This window comes from Erinaceus europaeus, chromosome 17, assembly GCF_950295315.1.
Source record: "Erinaceus europaeus chromosome 17, mEriEur2.1, whole genome shotgun sequence".
Classification (NCBI taxonomy): domain Eukaryota; kingdom Metazoa; phylum Chordata; class Mammalia; order Eulipotyphla; family Erinaceidae; genus Erinaceus; species Erinaceus europaeus.
In genome coordinates, this window is record NC_080178.1 from 1,579,803 (window position 1) to 1,596,753 (window position 16,951).

The following is a 16,951-nucleotide window of genomic DNA, read 5'->3' on the forward strand; positions in this document are numbered from 1 at the left end:
GCGCCCCAGCCCACATCCCCGCCGGGCAGGTGGGGCCACTGCACCTGGGGGCTGCCGGGGACGTGAGGCTGCTTCCATGAGGGACACTTTGCTCACACAAAGGGGGCCTGGCACAGCTCTGAGGATGGCGGGAGGCATGCAGAGTGCGGGCACAGGAAACGTCGGTGCTGGGAGGCCCTGCCCGGGGTGCAGCCCAGGGGCGGCTGAGAGGCTCCTGGGGGTGAGGGGACAGAGCCGGTGTCACGTTTGCCCTCCTGCAGGGACAGGTGGACTGCTGCCTATGGACGGGGACTTCCAAGGCCTGGGGGGGGGGGTGTCCCCGGGGAGGGTAGTGAGGACGCTGCACCTCGTGTGTGTAGCATCAAGGGCCAGCACATGGTGAAGGGGGGACAAGGACATCCCCTGGAGTGTCCTCCAGACTGAAGGGACCAGCCAGGGTCAGCTCCCCAGAGCTGTGTGCAGGCCCAGACAGACAGATGTGCACAGGAGACAGACAGGGGACAGGGGCAGCTTCCCCACCCCAGGAGGGGCCAGGGAGGGAACAGAGCTGTGCGGGGTGGAGGCCCCCTCGGGGAGTCTGCGGGGTTCCCCAGCAAGAGGCCTGTGGCCAGGTGCTGTCACATCCACTGTTTGCTGCTAAGATGCCAAGAGCAGACGGGGTGCTGAGAGCCGTGTGGAGCCCAAAACTGCCACAGAAAGTTTTTTTGTTTGTTTGTTTTTTGTTTTGTTTTTTCACCAGAGCCCTGCTCAGCTCTGGCTTATGGTGGCGTGGGGGACTCAACGTGGGACCTGGAAGCCTCAGGCATGAGTGTCTCTTTGCAGAACCATGATGCATAGCCATTATTGGGCAGGGGTAGTGGGGGGGCAGAGCCCTGACTGGCCCGAGGGACCATGGGTGCATGTGGTCAGGTCCCAGGACTGTGGTGGTCTTAGAGTCCAGGGAGCAAGGGTCTGGGTGGACATTGGCATGCCGTGAGGTCAGGTGACCTCCTAGGCTGCTGGGCCTGGGCCCTGGGGGTCCACGGCGGGGCCGGGGGCAGCGTCCGGTTCTCTTTCCTGCCCTGCTGCCCGCTGCCCTCTGCCACTCTGACCACGTGGCAAAGCTGAGTCTGGGGAAGTGACCTCACAGTCCCGGAGGCCTCAGGAGCCAGGCCAGCTGGTGGCCTGGGCACCTGTCTCTTCTCTGTCTCTCTCTCCCTCTCTCCCCTCACTGGGTCCAAAGCCCACCCCCTCCCCCAAAGGGACTTTTCTGTCCCTCCCCTCTGCACCCCCCCACCCCAAGGAACCCAGGTCTCACCCACACCTGTGACCTGGCGCTCAGTTAAAGATTACAAAACAGGAAATGACAAGGGCTCGGGGCCCATGGGGAAACGGGCAGTTGTGCCACAGGGCTGGGGGGCTGCCACAGGGGACCCTTGCCAGAAGGAGCAGGGAGCGTCTCACAGAAAGAGCCATACACACCCCTCAGTACCCAGCTTTCCCTCGTCCAGGCCCTCCACCAGAGGACAGACAAATGCCGACCCAAGGGCCCATGTGGCCCCGTGGCCCCAGCCTAGTCGTTCATGCCCACCAGGGCATGGGAGCAGCCTCGGTGCCCGCCGATGGCCAGCCGGCTGGAGACGTTATGGGTCTGCTCTCCGCGGAGTACTAATCTGCCATCAAAAAGGTGAGGTTGTGTCCTTGGGGACCAAATGGAGAGCACTGGAAGTGGGCACAGAGTGCAGAGTCTGGGTGTGGCCTCTCGCCCCCTCGAGCCTCCCCCACACCCCCAAGCGGCAGCCCAGGCTCCCCGAGAGGCAGCGAGGCAGGGGACTCTGGAGAGGCCACACAGTCAGGGCACCGAGACATTTATTGGTGCTTGGGCAGGGCAGGGCAGGGGCTGGGGGCCTCGAGGTCCTAGGACTCAGACTCGAACATCTTCTTGCGGCCTTCCATGCCAGACTTCTCCTCGATGTTCTTCCTCCAGTCACCCACGTCACGCAGGTCCCGCTCCTGAGGGTGGAGGTGGGGTGTCAGCGGGCTGGGGGTGTCAGGGGGCTGGGGGTGTCAGCGGGCTGGGGACCTGGGCTGGAGGACTCAGAGGGCTGGGGGACTCAGGGGGCTGGGGGACTCAGGGGGCTGGGGGACTCTGGGGGCTGGGGGTGTCAGCGGGCTGGGGACCTGGGCTGGGGGACTCAGGGGGCTGGGGGACTCAGGGGGCTGGGGGAATCAGGGGGCTGGGGGTGTCAGCAGGCTGGGGGTGTCAGCGGGCTGGGGACCTGGGCTGAAGGACTCAGAGGGCTGGGGGACTCAGGGGGCTGGGGGTGTCAGGGGGCTGGGGACCCTGGATGGGGTACTCAGGGGGTTGGGGGTGTCCGGGGGCTGGGGGACTCAGGGGGCTGGGGGTGTCAGGGCTGGGGTGTCAGAGGGCTGGGGGTGTCAGGGGGCTGGGGACCTGGGCTGGGGGACTCAGGGGGCTGGGGGACTCAGGGGGCTGGGGGAATCAGGGGGCTGGGGGTGTCAGGGGGCTGGGGACCCTGGATGGGGTACTCAGGGGCCTAGGGGTGTCCGGGGGCTGGGGGACTCAGGGGGATGGGGGTGTCAGGTCTGGGGTGTCAGAGGGCTGGGGGTGTCAGCAGGTTGGGGCTGTCAGGGGTCTGGGGACCTGGGCTGGAGGACTCAGGGGGCTGGGGAACTCTGGGGGCTGGGGGATTCATGGGGCTGGGGGTGTCAGGGAGCTGGGTGTGTCAGGGGGCTGGGGGTGTCAGGGGGCTGGGGACCCTGGATTGGATACTCAGGGGGCTGGGGGTGTCAGGGGGCTGCGTGCTGTGGGTCAGGGGTTGAGGGTCCCATTCCTGGGGAGCACGTTGTGGCAGGCAAGTGGCGAGTGAGGTCAGGGGCTGGTAGTCTCAGGGGCAGAGAGGCCAGGGGTCCTGCTCCTGGAGTGTGTGAGGAGGCTGGCATTGTGGGTGTCAGGGGATTTGGGGGGTCTGGGGGTGTGAGGTCTGAAGGTGTGGGGGTCAGAGGGCTGGCATCCCCCAGTTGTGGGGTCAGGGTGTGTGGTGGGCAGTGGGTGTTGTGGGTCTGTAGGTGTGGAGTGTCATGGGGTGTGGGGGTCAGGGGTCAAGGTATGGGGGAGTCAGCAGGTTTCGGGTCTTTGGGTGTGAGGGCTCCTGGCTGGGGGAGTCCAGAGGTGTTGGGGGTCAGGGGGTGTTTGGTGTAGGGACTGTGGGTTCAGCGGCTGTGGAGTCAGGGGCTTAGGGTGTCGGGGTGTTGGGGTTTAGGTGGTATGGTGTCAAGAGTTGTGGTAGTCAGGGGGTTTGGGGGCCCTGGGGGTGTTTGGATTCAGGGTGTGTGGGAGGTCATGGGTGGTGGGCATCCTAGGGTATGGGGTTTCCGGGATGTGGGGTCTGGAGCTGTGGGAGTTGGGGGTGCGGGGAGCAGAGGTTTTGTGGTTTCTGGGGGTGTGTGGATTCAGGGTTTTGGGAGGTAGGGTTTGCGGGCATCCTGGGGCATGGGTCTCGACTTATGGGAGTCAGGAGTTTCGGGGCCCAAGGGCCTGGTGTGTCTGGGTTGTGTTGAATGAGGGTGCGTGGGGGCTCAAAGATGTGGGTGTCAAGTGTGTGGGGGTCCGTCCGCCTCGGTGTGCGGGCAGGAGGATCTGCAGCCGGTCCACACCTTCTCTGTGTCTTCCTTCTTGACCTGCTTGAGGTTGGCTCTCAGGTCCATGCACACCTTGTGCTTGGAGCCCAGCAGCGCCTTGAGCATGGCGTCCGCAGACATGCGGACCCTACGTAGCGGGGGCCGCTTGAACTTGCCTCGTAGATCAAACAGCTTCTGGTTCATGTCCTCCAGCTGCGGGGAGGGGGTGTCAGTGCTCCCCCGTCCCCCAGCCCCATCCCTTGTCCCTGTTCCCCTGTCCCCCATCCCCTAGTCCCTGTCCTCCATCCCCCAGTCCCTGGCCCCCAGTCCCTGGCCCCATCCCCCAGTCCCCAGCCCCTGTCCCTCTTCCCCCATCCCCCAGTCCCCAGCCCCTGTCCCTCGTCCCCCATCCCCCAGTCCCTGTCCCCAATCCTCCATCCTCCAGTCCCTGTCCCCCTGTCCCCCGTCCCACAGTCCCCCTTCCTCCATCCCCCATCCCCCAGTCCCTGTCCCCCAGTCCCTGTCCCCCGTCCCCATCCCCCAGTCCCTGTGCCCTGTCCCCCACCCCCCAGTCCCTGTCCCCTGTCCCCCATCTCCCCACCCCAGCCTCACCTCCTTGGTGCTCTTCTGCACTTTCACCTCCATGTCATACTTCTCCTCCTCGGCCTCGTCGATCTTGGAGTGCAGCTGCTTGCACAGCTCCTGTGGGTGGGCTCCGTGACCTCTGCCCCCGACGCCAGCCCCCGCGAGCCCCCCCATCCCCCCTCCCCTACCTGCACTTCGGCCATGGAGCCGGGGATGTGCAGGGGTGGGCAGTGCTCGGCCAGGTAGTTCTGCTTCTCGGACTCCCGTCTACCCTCCTCCTTCTCCAGCTCGGTGGCCGCGATCTGCAGCATCACGCTCTGGGGGAGGGGTCAGGGGAGTCAGGAGGGCCGTACCAGAGCGCCCCCCCCCCCGCCAGGCAGCCCCCGGGGAGCACCTACCTTCAGGTGCTGCCTGCGGGCCGTGATGGCCCGGTTGCGTTTCTGTGGGGGAGGACGGAGAGTCAGGCCCCGGAGGTCCAGCCTGACACCCGGGGCTCCCCAGGCCCCGGGGAGGTGGGTTCTGAGGCTGGGAGGGACCGGGGTCCCGAGGTTGGGGAGCTGGGGGATCCCAGGAGCAGGAGGCTTGGGGGTGTGCAGGGGTCAGGGTCCAGAGCTGGGGTATGGGGCGTGGAGGGCTTGCAGGATCAGGGGTCCTGGGGGCGTTGCCCCCAGGCCTGGGGGTGGGGATACTGTCCTCAGAAAGAAGTGACTTCACTGCAGCCAGGCCGCAGAGACTTCCCCTGCCCAGGCCACCATGGTCACTTCCTCCATTTCGTCATGTCTATGCAGGGCCTAGAGTTCTGACCTCTGACCTCTGACCTGTGCCAGCGGGCAGCCCCCCACCCCCCCAGAAGCTACTCACCTCCTCACTGTCAGGGTGGGGGGAGAGAGAAGAGAGAGACAGTTACATCGTGGGGTCCTGGTAGGGACCGGGGAAGGGGGAGCAGGGCCCCCACCCAGGGCCCCCACCCAGGGGACAGGGCAGGGTGCAGGGAGCCCCAGACTTGCAGTTCTACTTACTCCCCCATCTTGAGGTCCTGGGCGTAGATAGAGCCTGTGGAAAGAGACAGTTGGGTGTCAGGACCCCGCTGACCAGCCCGGCCCCAGCTCCTAGTACCCCCCTCTTCAGAGGGCCCTGCTGTGGAATCCCCAGGCTGGGACTCAGAGGAGAAAGTGTTCCCAACATGTCCCAGGCGGGGCTGGAGTTCCTGCAGCTGTCCCCCCCCCGGGGGGGGGGCAGGGGACAGGCCAGCACAGGTGGCCGTCAGAGCCACACTGATATTTTTAACTCTGCTGCTTCAACAGGGGCTTGAGGGTATCCAGGAGCTGCCTGAGGGCTCAGGGCCTGGAGAGCCCTGCAGGACCCCAGAAGTGAGGCCTGACGGGCCGCCCAGGTCCCCCATCCAACCAGTCCCCACCTGGTCTCTGTGTTGTCCCTGCTTCTCTGTGAAGCCCCCTGAGTGAGGCTGGCAGGCGTCCCCTGGGGTCCCTCCCATCAGGGAGTTGTCACACACGGACAGGGCCCTGGTGGCAGGACCCCAGTGACAGGTCCCCAGTGGCAGGACCCCAGTGACAGGACCCCCCAGTGGCAGGACTCCCAGTGGCAGGACCCCCAGTGGCAGGACCCCAGTGGCAGGACCCCAGTGGCAGGACCCCAGTGACAGGACCCCAGTGGCAGGACTCCCCAGTGGCAGGACTCCCCAGTGGCAGAATCCCAGTGGCAGGACCCCAGTGGCAGAACCCCAGTGGCAGGACCCCCCCAGTGGCAGGACCCCAGTGGCAGGACCCCAGTGGCAGGACCCCAGTGACAGGACCCCCCAGTGGCAGGACTCCCAGTGGCAGGACTCCAGTGGCAGGACCCCAGTGGCAGGTCCCCAGTGGCAGGACCCCAGTGGCAGGACCCCCAGTGGTAGGACTCCCAGTGACAGGACCCCAGTGGCAGGACCCCAGTGGCAGAACCCCAGTGGCAGGACCCCCAGTGGCAGGACTCCCAGTGACAGGACCCCAGTGGCAGGACCCCAGTGGCAGAACCCCAGTGGCAGGACCCCAGTGGCAGAACCCCAGTGACTGGACCCCCAGTGGCAGAACCCCAGTGGCAGGACCCCCCAGTGGCAGGACCCCAGTGGCAGAACCCCAGTGACTGGACCCCCAGTGGCAGAACCCCAGTGGCAGGACCCCCCAGTGGCAGGACCCCAGTGGCAGGACCCCAGTGGCAGGACCCCAGTGACAGGACCCCAGTGGCAGGACTCCCCAGTGGCAGGACCCCAGTGGCAGGACCCCAGTGGCAGGACCCCAGTGACAGGACCCCAGTGGCAGGACTCCCCAGTGGCAGGACTCCCCAGTGGCAGAACCCCAGTGGCAGGACCCCAGTGGCAGAACCCCAGTGGCAGGACCCCCCCAGTGGCAGGACCCCAGTGGCAGGACCCCAGTGACAGGACCCCAGTGGCAGGACTCCCCAGTGGCAGGACTCCCCAGTGGCAGGACCCCCAGTAGCAGGACCCCCAGTGGCAGGACTCCCAGTGACAGGACCCCAGTGGCAGGACCCCAGTGGCAGGACCCCCAGTGGCAGGACCCCAGTGGCAGAACCCCAGTGACTGGACCCCCAGTGGCAGAACCCCAGTGGCAGGACCCCCCAGTGGCAGGACCCCAGTGGCAGGACCCCAGTGGCAGGACCCCAGTGACAGGACCCCAGTGGCAGGACTCCCCAGTGGCAGGACCCCAGTGGCAGGACCCCAGTGGCAGGACCCCAGTGACAGGACCCCAGTGGCAGGACTCCCCAGTGGCAGGACTCCCCAGTGGCAGAACCCCAGTGACAGGACCCCAGTGGCAGAACCCCAGTGGCAGGACCCCCCAGTGGCAGGACCCCAGTGGCAGGACCCCAGTGACAGGACCCCAGTGGCAGGACTCCCCAGTGGCAGGACTCCCCAGTGGCAGGACCCCCAGTGGCAGGACCCCCAGTGGCAGGTTCCTAGTGACAGGACCCTAGTGACAGGACCCCAGTGACAGGACCCCCAGTGACAGGTCCTCAGTGGCAGGACCCCCAGTGGCAGGACCCCAGTGGCAGGACCCCAGTGGCAGGTCCCCAGTGGCAGGACCCCAGTGCCAGGACCCCAGTGGCAGGGCCTTGGTAGTAGGGCTCTGGGATGACAAGGCTCACCTAGTGTTGGGGTTGGCGTTGCTGTGAGCAGGGTCAGAGGCAGCTGGGCTGGTGGGCCCGGGGGAGGGGTATAAAAGGCTCCCCAGGCCGGGCGCTCTCACTAAGAATGGGCATGGAACCTTCCCAGACCAATGGGGGCCCAGGGCCCGGCCCACCTGTCCAGGCCGCTAGCTGCGTGCCACCACCCAGGCCAAGAAGTCTTGGTGGAGGGTGAGGTGGGGCTACTCTATTTACAGCTCGTGACAAATTCGAGAAGCCTCTCTCCTTGAAGGAGGCTGAGGACAGCTGGCCAGGCTGCAGGCCGCGGGGGTCAGCTGAGCAGGCGACTGGGCCCATGTGCCCGTCAGGGTTCAGGATGGGTTTCTGTCTCCCCGCCCCCCCAAGGCTTCAGGGTTCAGGCTGGGTCTCTGTCTCCCTGCCCCCCCAAGGCTTCAGGGTTCAGGCTGGGTCTCTGTCTCCCTGCCCCCCCAAGGCTTCAGGGTTCAGGCTGGGTCTCTGTCTCCCCGCCCCCCCCCCAAGGCTTCAGGGTTCAGGCTGGGTCTCTGTCTCTCTGCCCCCCCCCCCAAGGCTTAAGGGTTCAGGCTGGGTCTCTGTCTCCCCGCCCCCCCCAAGGCTTCAGGGTTCAGGCTGGGTCTCTGTCTCCCCGCCCCCCCCCAGGCTTCTGGGTTCAGGCTGGGTCTCTGTCTCCCCGAGCCCCCAGGTTTCAGGGTTCAGGCTGGGTCTCTGTCTCCCTGCCCCCCCCCAAGGCTTCTGGGTTCAGGCTGGGTCTCTGTCTCTCTGCCCCCCCAAGGCTTCAGGGTTCAGGCTGGGTCTCTGTCTCTCTGCCCCCCCAAGGCTTCAGGGTTCAGGCTGGGTCTCTATCTCCCCACCCCCTCAAGGCTTCTGGGGAACCACAGCTTCTGGCTCCCATGGAGTTCTGGGGTGCAAAAGGGGTGCCAACCACTCCCCGCCCTGCTCCTAGCTGCCTCTCCGGCCTGCACCCCCAACCGGCCTGGGGGGAGGTCTCAGGGTGGGGCTGGCTTCCTGGGCATGACCCCATCTCTGCAGAGAGGAACAACTCTGAGCAGCCTGCACACGTCGTCCCTGGAGCCCTGGCCACACCCCTTGCCCCCAAAAACCTCTCCCTGACCCGGCCCACTGCATGGCTGCCCAGGTAGGCTGGTGGCCCCCACCCACCCAGTCCAGCCCAGGCATGGGGGTCTGACTGCAGGGGTGGGCTGGGAGCCAGGCTACCTGAGTGCTGCCCCCTGCTGGCCACCGGGGAAGGCCACACTGCAGGCTGAAGGTGCAGGGACCCCTCCCTCAGGGTCCCGCCTGGACAGAGGGCCCCACCCAGCATGTCTCCATTCTGAGGGTGCCCACACCCTCTCACGCTCCAGGCACTGGCTTCCAGTTGGGGTTGGCGTTGCTGTATCAGTCAGGGGCTTCTGGCCTGAAAGAGTGGGGAGAGTCTTTCTCCCCACCCTGGGGGTATGGGGGTACAGCCAGGGGGCCTCCACACCCCACTGTGCCCCCCACAGGCAGGAAGGAACATGGCAGGAGGAGGGTGTTAATTCCAGAGGCCTCTGCATGGAAACCGAGGCAGACAGGGTAGATGGGATGGGCACACAGGCCTGAGGGCAGGCAGGGCCCCCGACATTCACTCCTGGCGCCCCCCGCATGGATCAGCCGGGCCTCGTAGCCCACTGCCAGGGTATCCCAGTTATGACCTCTGCCTCAGCCGTGCTGAACACCGGGGTCCTTGACGTGAGGTCTGGACTGAGCTGGGTGCTGGGTGCTGGGGGGTTGGGGGTGCACTATGACCCCACCACGGTGACGGGATCCCTGTCCACTGCCCCGGGGCAGTGAGCTATGGGCCTGCCGGGCGGGGAGGCAGCCAGGGTGGCCGTGACTGAGCAGGCCCCGGTGGAGAGAGGCCCTGGGCCTTGACTGGAGGGCCGGCCTAGGACCACAGGAGCAGAGCCCAAGCACAGACCTCACTGCAAGGCCTTCTACTCCAGGAAGGCCTCCCTCTGTCTCCCCTGAGGCCCTGTCTCTGTCTCCCCTGAGGCCTTCGCCATGGTTTGGGGTCAGAGGAGTTCAGTGCAGTGACTGTGGTCCCTGGGGCTCAGGAAGGGGCTCTCAAGGTCACGGGAGGCAGGGGTGCTGTGGGGGCAGGCCCAAGCAGGCCGGGGGAGCAGGGCCAGGGGGCTAGGGCAGGGCGCAGGGAGGGGCACATTCCTGCCCGCTGACTCAGGACCGCCGGAACTGCTTGCTGCCCGGGGCTGGGGAGGGAGCAGCACCTGGGACCCAGGTGGCTGGGGTGGCAGGCTGGGGTGGTTCCCGGTCCCCCTCTGCTGGACCCACAGTAGGACCCCCCGGGCCGGCCCAGAGCCCTCTCTTCCCTGGGAGGCTGTCACCTTGGTGCCTGGGCCTGCCAGCCCCTCCAGGAGAAGCAGCCCCCATGGTGGTGTCTGGGAGGAGAAGGCCACCCACTGCTGGGAGCCCGGCCTCACCCCTGGGGGGCTTGCAGGCTCAGACCCCACTTCTTAGGGAGCAGAGGTGGGCCCCCAGAGCTTGGGCTCACATGGGTGGCCTGAGACTGGGGTCCAGGTGCTGGGGAGCTGAGGGCAGCACTGCCAGGAGGGTAGGGGTAGGTGGTAGGTGGTAGGTGCCAGCAGGGAGCACCCCTAGCAGGGGTGCCTGGGGCAGGAGTGGGGAGCCAGTGGGGCCCAGTCAGCTGCTGCCTTTGTGGGTGTTCTACGTGGAGTGACGGTCTGTGGGGTGCGCCAGACCGTGTGTCCCCTTGCTCAGAAGCCCGGCTCAGGCTCGGGGAAGCCAGGGCCTGGGGTGCAGGCTGCAAGAGTGCTGGGCCCGCTGGGGGTGCTGGGGCCTGTCCGAAAGGAGCCTCGGGCTTCCTGGGGGTGCCTGCAGGGTACCGGCGGCCTGAGACCTCAGGAGGCATAACCTTCGGGACCTCCGGGGCCCCGTGGTGGTTAAGGTTCCGGAGACTCTCGGCCACCAGGTGGCGCCAGAAGCTCCATGACTCCAACTGCTGGGGAGCAGGCAGCCAGGCTCAGGGAGCCCCAGACACAGGGAGCCACAGAGACAGGGATCCACAGAGACAGGGGGTCCCAGACACAGGGGGTCCCAGACACAGGGAGCCACAGAGACAGGGAGCCACAGAGACAGGGTGTCCCAGAGACAGGGAGCCACAGAGACAGGGGGTCCCAGACATAGGGAGCCACAGAGACAGGGGTCCACAGAGACAGGGGGTCCCAGACACAGGGGGTCCCAGACACAGGGAGCCACAGAGACAGGGAGCCACAGAGACAGGGAGCCACAGAGACAGGGGGTCCCAGAGACAGGGATCCACAGAGACAGGGGGTCCCAGACACAGGGGGTCCCAGACACAGGAGCCACAGAGACAGGGAGCCACAGAGACAGGGAGCCACAGAGACAGGGGGTCCCAGACATAGGGAGCCACAGAGACAGGGGGTCCCAGAGACAGGGAGCCACAGAGACAGGGGGTCCCAGAGACAGGGGGTCCCAGAGACAGAGGGTCCCAGAGACAGGAAGCCCCAGAGACAGGGAGCCACAGAGACAGGGGGTCCCAGAGACAGGGATCCACAGAGACAGGGGGTCCCAGACACAGGGGGTCCCAGACACAGGGAGCCACAGAGACAGGGAGCCACAGAGACAGGGTGTCCCAGAGACAGGGAGCCACAGAGACAGGGGGTCCCAGACATAGGGAGCCACAGAGACAGGGGTCCACAGAGACAGGGGGTCCCAGACACAGGGAGCCACAGAGACAGGGAGCCACAGAGACAGGGAGCCACAGAGACAGGGGGTCCCAGAGACAGGGATCCACAGAGACAGGGGGTCCCAGACACAGGGGGTCCCAGACACAGGAGCCACAGAGACAGGGAGCCACAGAGACAGGGAGCCACAGAGACAGGGGGTCCCAGACATAGGGAGCCACAGAGACAGGGGGTCCCAGAGACAGGGAGCCACAGAGACAGGGGGTCCCAGAGACAGGGGGTCCCAGAGACAGAGGGTCCCAGAGACAGGAAGCCCCAGAGACAGGGAGCCACAGAGACAGGGGGTCCCAGAGACAGGGATCCACAGAGACAGGGGGTCCCAGACACAGGGGGTCCCAGACACAGGGAGCCACAGAGACAGGGAGCCACAGAGACAGGGAGCCACAGAGACAGGGGGTCCCAGAGACAGGGAGCCACAGAGACAGGGAGCCACAGAGACAGGGGGTCCCAGAGATAGGGAGCCACAGAGACAGGGGGTCCCAGAGACAGGAAGCCCCAGAGACAGGGAGCCACAGAGACAGGGGGTCCCAGAGATAGGGAGCCAAAGAGACAGGGGGTCCCAGAGACAGGGAGCCACAGAGACAGGGGTCCCAGACACAGGGGGTCCCAGAGACAGAGGGTCCCAGAGACAGGAAGCCCCAGAGACAGGGAGCCACAGAGACAGGGGGGTCCCAGACATAGGGAGCCACAGAGACAGGGGGTCCCAGAGACAGGGAGCCACAGAGACAGGGGTCCCAGACACAGGGGGTCCCAGAGACAGCGAGCCACAGAGACAGGGGGTCCCAGAGACAGAGGGTCCCAGAGACAGGAAGCCCCAGAGACAGGGAGCCACAGAGACAGGGGGGTCCCAGACATAGGGAGCCACAGAGACAGGGGGTCCCAGAGACAGGGAGCCACAGAGACAGGGGTCCCAGACACAGGGGGTCCCAGAGACAGGGAGCCACAGAGACAGGGGGTCCCAGAGACAGGGGGTCCCAGAGACAGAGGGTCCCAGAGACAGGAAGCCCCAGAGACAGGGAGCCACAGAGACAGGCGGTCCCAGAGACAGGGGTCCCAGACACAGGGGGTCCCAGAGACAGAGGGTCCCAGATACAGGGAGCCCCAGAGACAGGGAGCCCCAGAGACAGGGAGCCCCAGAGACAGGAAGCCCCAGAGGCAGAGACAGGGGCCCCAGAGACAGAGATAGGGGCCCCAGAGACAGAGAGGGAACCCCAGAGACAGGGGCCCCAGAGACAGAGATAGGGGCCCCAGAGACAGAAAGGGAACCCCAGAGACAGGGGCCCCAGAGGCAGAGATAGGGAGCCCCAGAGATAGAGGGCCCCAGAGGCAGGGTACCCCAAAACAAGGAGGCCCAGAAATAAGAAGCCTCAGGACTGGGGAAACAGCACAGGAGTTCTGCCAAAAATTTTCCTGCCTGAGGCTCTGAGGTCCCAGGTTCGATCCCCAGCACCACCATGAGCCAGAGCTCAGCAGGGATCTGGGCCTCTTTATCCTGTGTGTTCATCTTTCTGTAGCAGTCTCTCTCTCTCTCTCTCTCTCTCTCTCTCTCATTAAAATAAATAAATTAAATATAGAAATAAATAGAGAGAAAGAACCTTAGAAACAGGAAACCCCAAAACAAGGAGGCCCAGAAATAGGGAGCCCTGGACACACAGAGGTGAAGGCCAGGGAGCCTCAGCAGAGCTACCCAGGAGGCCGCCCCCACTGGAGCTGCCCCCACCCAGAGACAGGAGGCTGACCCCAGGACATCACTCTCGGGGGTCCTGAGGGGAGCCAGGAGCCCCCGCCCCCATGCAGACTAGCCCCAGACCCCACAGACCCCTGCTGTCTCCTTCTCTGTCCCTCACCCCCCATCCCACTCAACTCCCTTCGCACCTCACCTCCTCCAGGAAGCCCCCAGCCCAGCATCTGACTGGGCCTCACTGACCCAGCTCAAGGCAGCTGGGACCAGGGTACAAGGTGCAGGCTACTATCCTCTGGGCACGTGTGTCTGCGTGGGTGTTGGGGAGGGCACGATGGTCACTCGTACCCCTCCTCCAGCCCTCAGGCCATTGGGGTTTGGGCCTCTGTCTTAACCCGTGGCTATGAGGCAGCAGGGTTGGGGGCCAGGGCCACCAGAGCGGGGAGGTGCTGGGCCGTGGCGGCTGGAATGGACAGCCCTGCTGCCAAGCCTGGCCAGTCCTCACCGCTTGCTCTGGGGGCCCTGCCCACTCTGAGTGCTGGCCACGCTGCACCCCAACACTGAGCCAGGGCCTCACGCCCCCTTATTCAGGCACTGCAAGCGCCTTGCCCCATCCGATCCACAGGAGGGGCATCGAGAAGACCTGCACCCCGTCGTCTAAACATCTGGGGCCACACCTCTTGTCGGAGTGAGGGGCTGCATCCACCACTTGCGGGGCCTGTGTCCCAGCTTCCAAGTTGGGGGGTCTGGGGGGCCTGTGCTACACTATCCAAGCATGTAGGCAAGCCGCCCCCCACCACTGGAACAGGGGGCCTGTCTGAGCCCCCAGGGAGGCTGCCCCTCATGGCCCTGCCCTGTCAGGGTGCTGCTTCTGGGGGCTCCCCTCCACCCTGACTTTTGAGGAACTGGGGACCCCGAGGTTGGGAGCCCAGTTTGCTCCCTGTCCCCCTGGAAATAAAAGAGCCCCTGTACCCTAAGAGGCGGGGACCCCCAGACCCACCAGCGGCGTCTGCCAGGCTCGGGGAACCTGGAGGCCAGGACCTGCCTGGCCCCCACAGCCTCAGGAGTGTTTACGTTTCCTGGGCACCGGGCACACCTGGAGACGGCAGCCTGAGCCAGCCTCCTCTCACACCCTGACCCCCGCCCCCCCAGGCGCCTGGTCCCCACGGTCTGGCCGCCGGCTGTGAGCCCCATTCATGCTGCTGGACGCCCGCCCACACCCAGGTGTCTACTGCACGTCCTGCCACACGGTGGAGGCGCCCAGAGAGGGGCCCACACCCCACCCGGAGCCGAGCCCCAGGCTGTGGGCGTGAGGGCGGTGCTGCCCCGTGAGCTGCCGTGCCACCGGCAGCCTGCTTGTCTGAGTGGTTGGCGTCCTCACCCTGTGGTCTGGGGTCTGGATCCTGAACCCCCATTCCTTAGGGGGCCTGGTGTCCTGCACCCCACTGGCTGGGGCGTCTGCCACCCTCAGTGATGGGCGTCTGGCATCCTGAACCCCTTCTGAGTGGTCGCCATGAAGTTGGGGAGTTTGCCGTTGTGTCTCCCGTTCCTTGGGTGTCTGGTGTTCTGAGCTGCATTAAGCAGAGGACCCGTGCCCAATGGTTAGAGCATCTGATGTGCTGAGCCCCCTTAGTTGGAGGGGCTGTCATACCCCATTGGTCAGGGTTCTAGTATCCTGAGCCCCGCTAGTTGGGGTGTCTGCAGTCTTGAACCCCGTTTTCTGGGGGCCTGGTGTCCTGTACCCCGTTAGCTGAGGAGCCCGGCATTCCCAGTAACTGGCGTGTCTGACGTCTCAAACCCTGTGAGTCACTATGTGTGGGCCTGACACCCTACACCGCATCAGTGAACCCCACGACTGGGCACGTGTTCTCACACAGCACGGCCTGGTACCCTGTTTCCTGGAAGAGTGGGGGTCTCTAAGTTTTCCAGTCTCCCCGCTCCTCTGTGGCCTGAAGTCTGCCCACTCACACCTGGTGGGAGACAGGAAACTGGGCTGTGGGACGCTGGGGGTCGAGGACACCCGGGTCCCAGGGCCTGGCTGCTAGGTGACGTGAGGGGCCCCGGAGAGCCCTCAGCAGTGGATCACTGTCTTCCCGCCTCCCTCCCTGGCTCCCCAAGGTCTGGGCTGGGGGTTCTGAGAGCGGGGCCTGCACCCCACTTGGACACGGTCCAGCAGTCAGGCTTCACTGCCTCTGGGAAGACCCCCCTGTGCGAGAAGTTGGGGTCCCCTGTCCCTGTAGGCTGTGCCCTCCATGTCCACGCAGGGTGCCTGAGGCCATCTCCACGTCCCCGAGGGGCAGGGCGGCACCACTCACCAGGGCCTGCCCGGCTGACCGGAGCCTGAGTCGGGCGCACGTCAGCCACGTCCCGGGCTGGCGGGGGCCCAGTTCCCTGCGGCCTGGCGCCCCCCCATTCGGGGTGTTTCTGGGGCATCTCAGAGCCCCCATTCACGGCGCTCAGAGCTCCTTTGTGGGCCTTCCAGGGGCAGCGGAGAAGCAGCCAGCCGGCACATTCCGGCGTCTGGCGGGCGGCCAAGGCAAACCCCAGCACGGCCGAAAGGGGACCCCGGGCTGGGGCGCCATGAAGCCTCCCTCCTGCCGCAGCCCCCCACATTCCAGCCCCCCTGTCCTTCCTGCCCACCCATCGGGAGAGAGGCTCTTTGCCGGGAATGGGGTGCTTGCTGCCAGAAACAGAGCTCCCTGCTAGGAACAGAGACTCCCTTGCCAGCAGTGGGGACCACCCTCCCAGGAATAAGGGACCCCTACTGGGTCCCCAGGCCAAGGATAGGGGACCCCCTACTGGGAACGGGCACCCCTGTCAAGAACTGGGGACCCTTATTGGGAGTGGGGACCCCCTGTCAAGAGTGGGGACCACTCCCTCAGGAACAAGGGACCCCTGTCAGGTGTGTGGGGGGGCTCCTGCTGAGGCTGGAGACCCCTTACCAAGAATGAGGAACTCCTGCTGGGCGTGGAGACCCCTTGTCAGGAATCGGGGACCCCCTACCAGAATGGGGGCACTGCTGGAAGTGGGGGCCCCTACTGGTTAGGTCCAAGGGTGCCACCTCTGGACACAGACCCCGGCCCCCGGTGTGGCCTTAGCTGGGCTGGCGGTCACAGGAGTCTGTGGGGACAGGGGCCAGCTCAGCCTCGGACCCTGGCCCTGGCCTCGTCCAACTGTTCTAAGTGTGGGGTGCTGTGACCCCCCTCCACAGAAGTCCTGGGGTTCAGAAGCCCCATGTGCAGAGGACATGCTGCCCCCACACCCGCTGCCCGTCTGCCCTGCTGGTGGCCACTGGATGGGCACGACCGCGCTGCCAGGCTCCACGCGCCCCCTGCTGGCAGCTCCCCGGCAGGCCCCCAGCACGGCCCCGAGGCCTGGTGGGCTCCCCCTGCCGTCCACAGCCAGGACTGACCGGCCAGGACTGAGCCCCTTTCTGGGGTGAGCTTCTCCTAAGGGTGACCTCCAAGGCTCCTGGCACCACACTCTCCGGGGGGGGGGGGGGCAGCTGCCACCAGGGCTCAGCTGCTCACGCCAGTGTCCAGAGACACTGGGGTCCAGGGACCCCAGTGTCCAGAGCTCAGCTCCAAGCCCTTAGCCCCTGGCCCCAGCCCTCAGACCCTAGAGACCCCAGACCCTGAGAAGCTTTCCCTTAGTCCCCAGAACGCAGACACCCCTGTTCCCAGCCAGTCCCACTTCCCCAACCCCAGCTCTAGACCCCAGAATCAAGAGATCCCTGTCCCCAGTCCCCAGCCCCTGGCCCAGCCCCGTATCCCAGAGGCCCCAGAGCCTAGAGACCCCAGAGCCCAGAGACCCCTCTCTTCAGGCCCCAGCCCCCAGAGATCTCAGTCCCTAGGGACTCCAGAGACACTGTCCCCAGCCCCTAGATCCCAGAGACTTCTAGTCTACAGACACCAGAGCTCAGACACCCCTCTCCTCAGCCACCAGCCCTGGACCCCCAGTCCCCAGAGACCCCCAGAGCCTCCAGGCCCTGAGACCCCAGCTCCCAGACCCTAGAGACCACTATCTCTAGACCACTGTCCCCAGCTCTAAGCCCCAGATCCCAGAGCCCCCTGTCTGCAGAGACCCCAGAGCCCAGGCCCCTGTCTTC

The 16,951-nt window shown here is 65.8% G+C and overlaps 1 protein-coding gene across 1 annotated transcript; it reads right to left on the minus strand.

Moving 5' to 3' along the window:
- Positions 1 to 1,831: 1,831 nt before the first annotated feature.
- On the minus strand, positions 1,832 to 15,456 carry TNNI2 (troponin I2, fast skeletal type). The gene is made up of 7 exons (XM_060177355.1): positions 15,159 to 15,456; positions 5,226 to 5,259; positions 4,605 to 4,803; positions 4,395 to 4,523; positions 4,234 to 4,323; positions 3,658 to 3,834; positions 1,832 to 1,992 (listed from the first exon to the last, which is right to left on the minus strand). Exons 1-7 carry the CDS (start codon positions 15,454 to 15,456, stop codon positions 1,897 to 1,899), a joined length of 1,023 nt encoding a protein of 340 aa, XP_060033338.1. The 3' UTR covers positions 1,832 to 1,896.
- Positions 15,457 to 16,951: the final 1,495 nt, after the last annotated feature.

Bases quoted from the DNA above. Each gene is read 5' to 3' on its own strand.
- TNNI2 (XM_060177355.1), bottom strand. From the start codon at position 15,456: ATGTGGGGGGCTGCGGCAGGAGGGAGGCTTCATGGCGCCCCAGCCCGG. The intron at 5,260-15,158 runs GTGAGTGGTGCC...CTCTTTCCACAG, and splicing joins GGTCAGCCGGGCAGGCCCTG to GCTCTATCTACGCCCAGGAC. The intron at 3,835-4,233 runs GTGAGGCTGGGG...CCCTCCCCGCAG, and splicing joins TGCAGAAGAGCACCAAGGAG to CTGGAGGACATGAACCAGAA.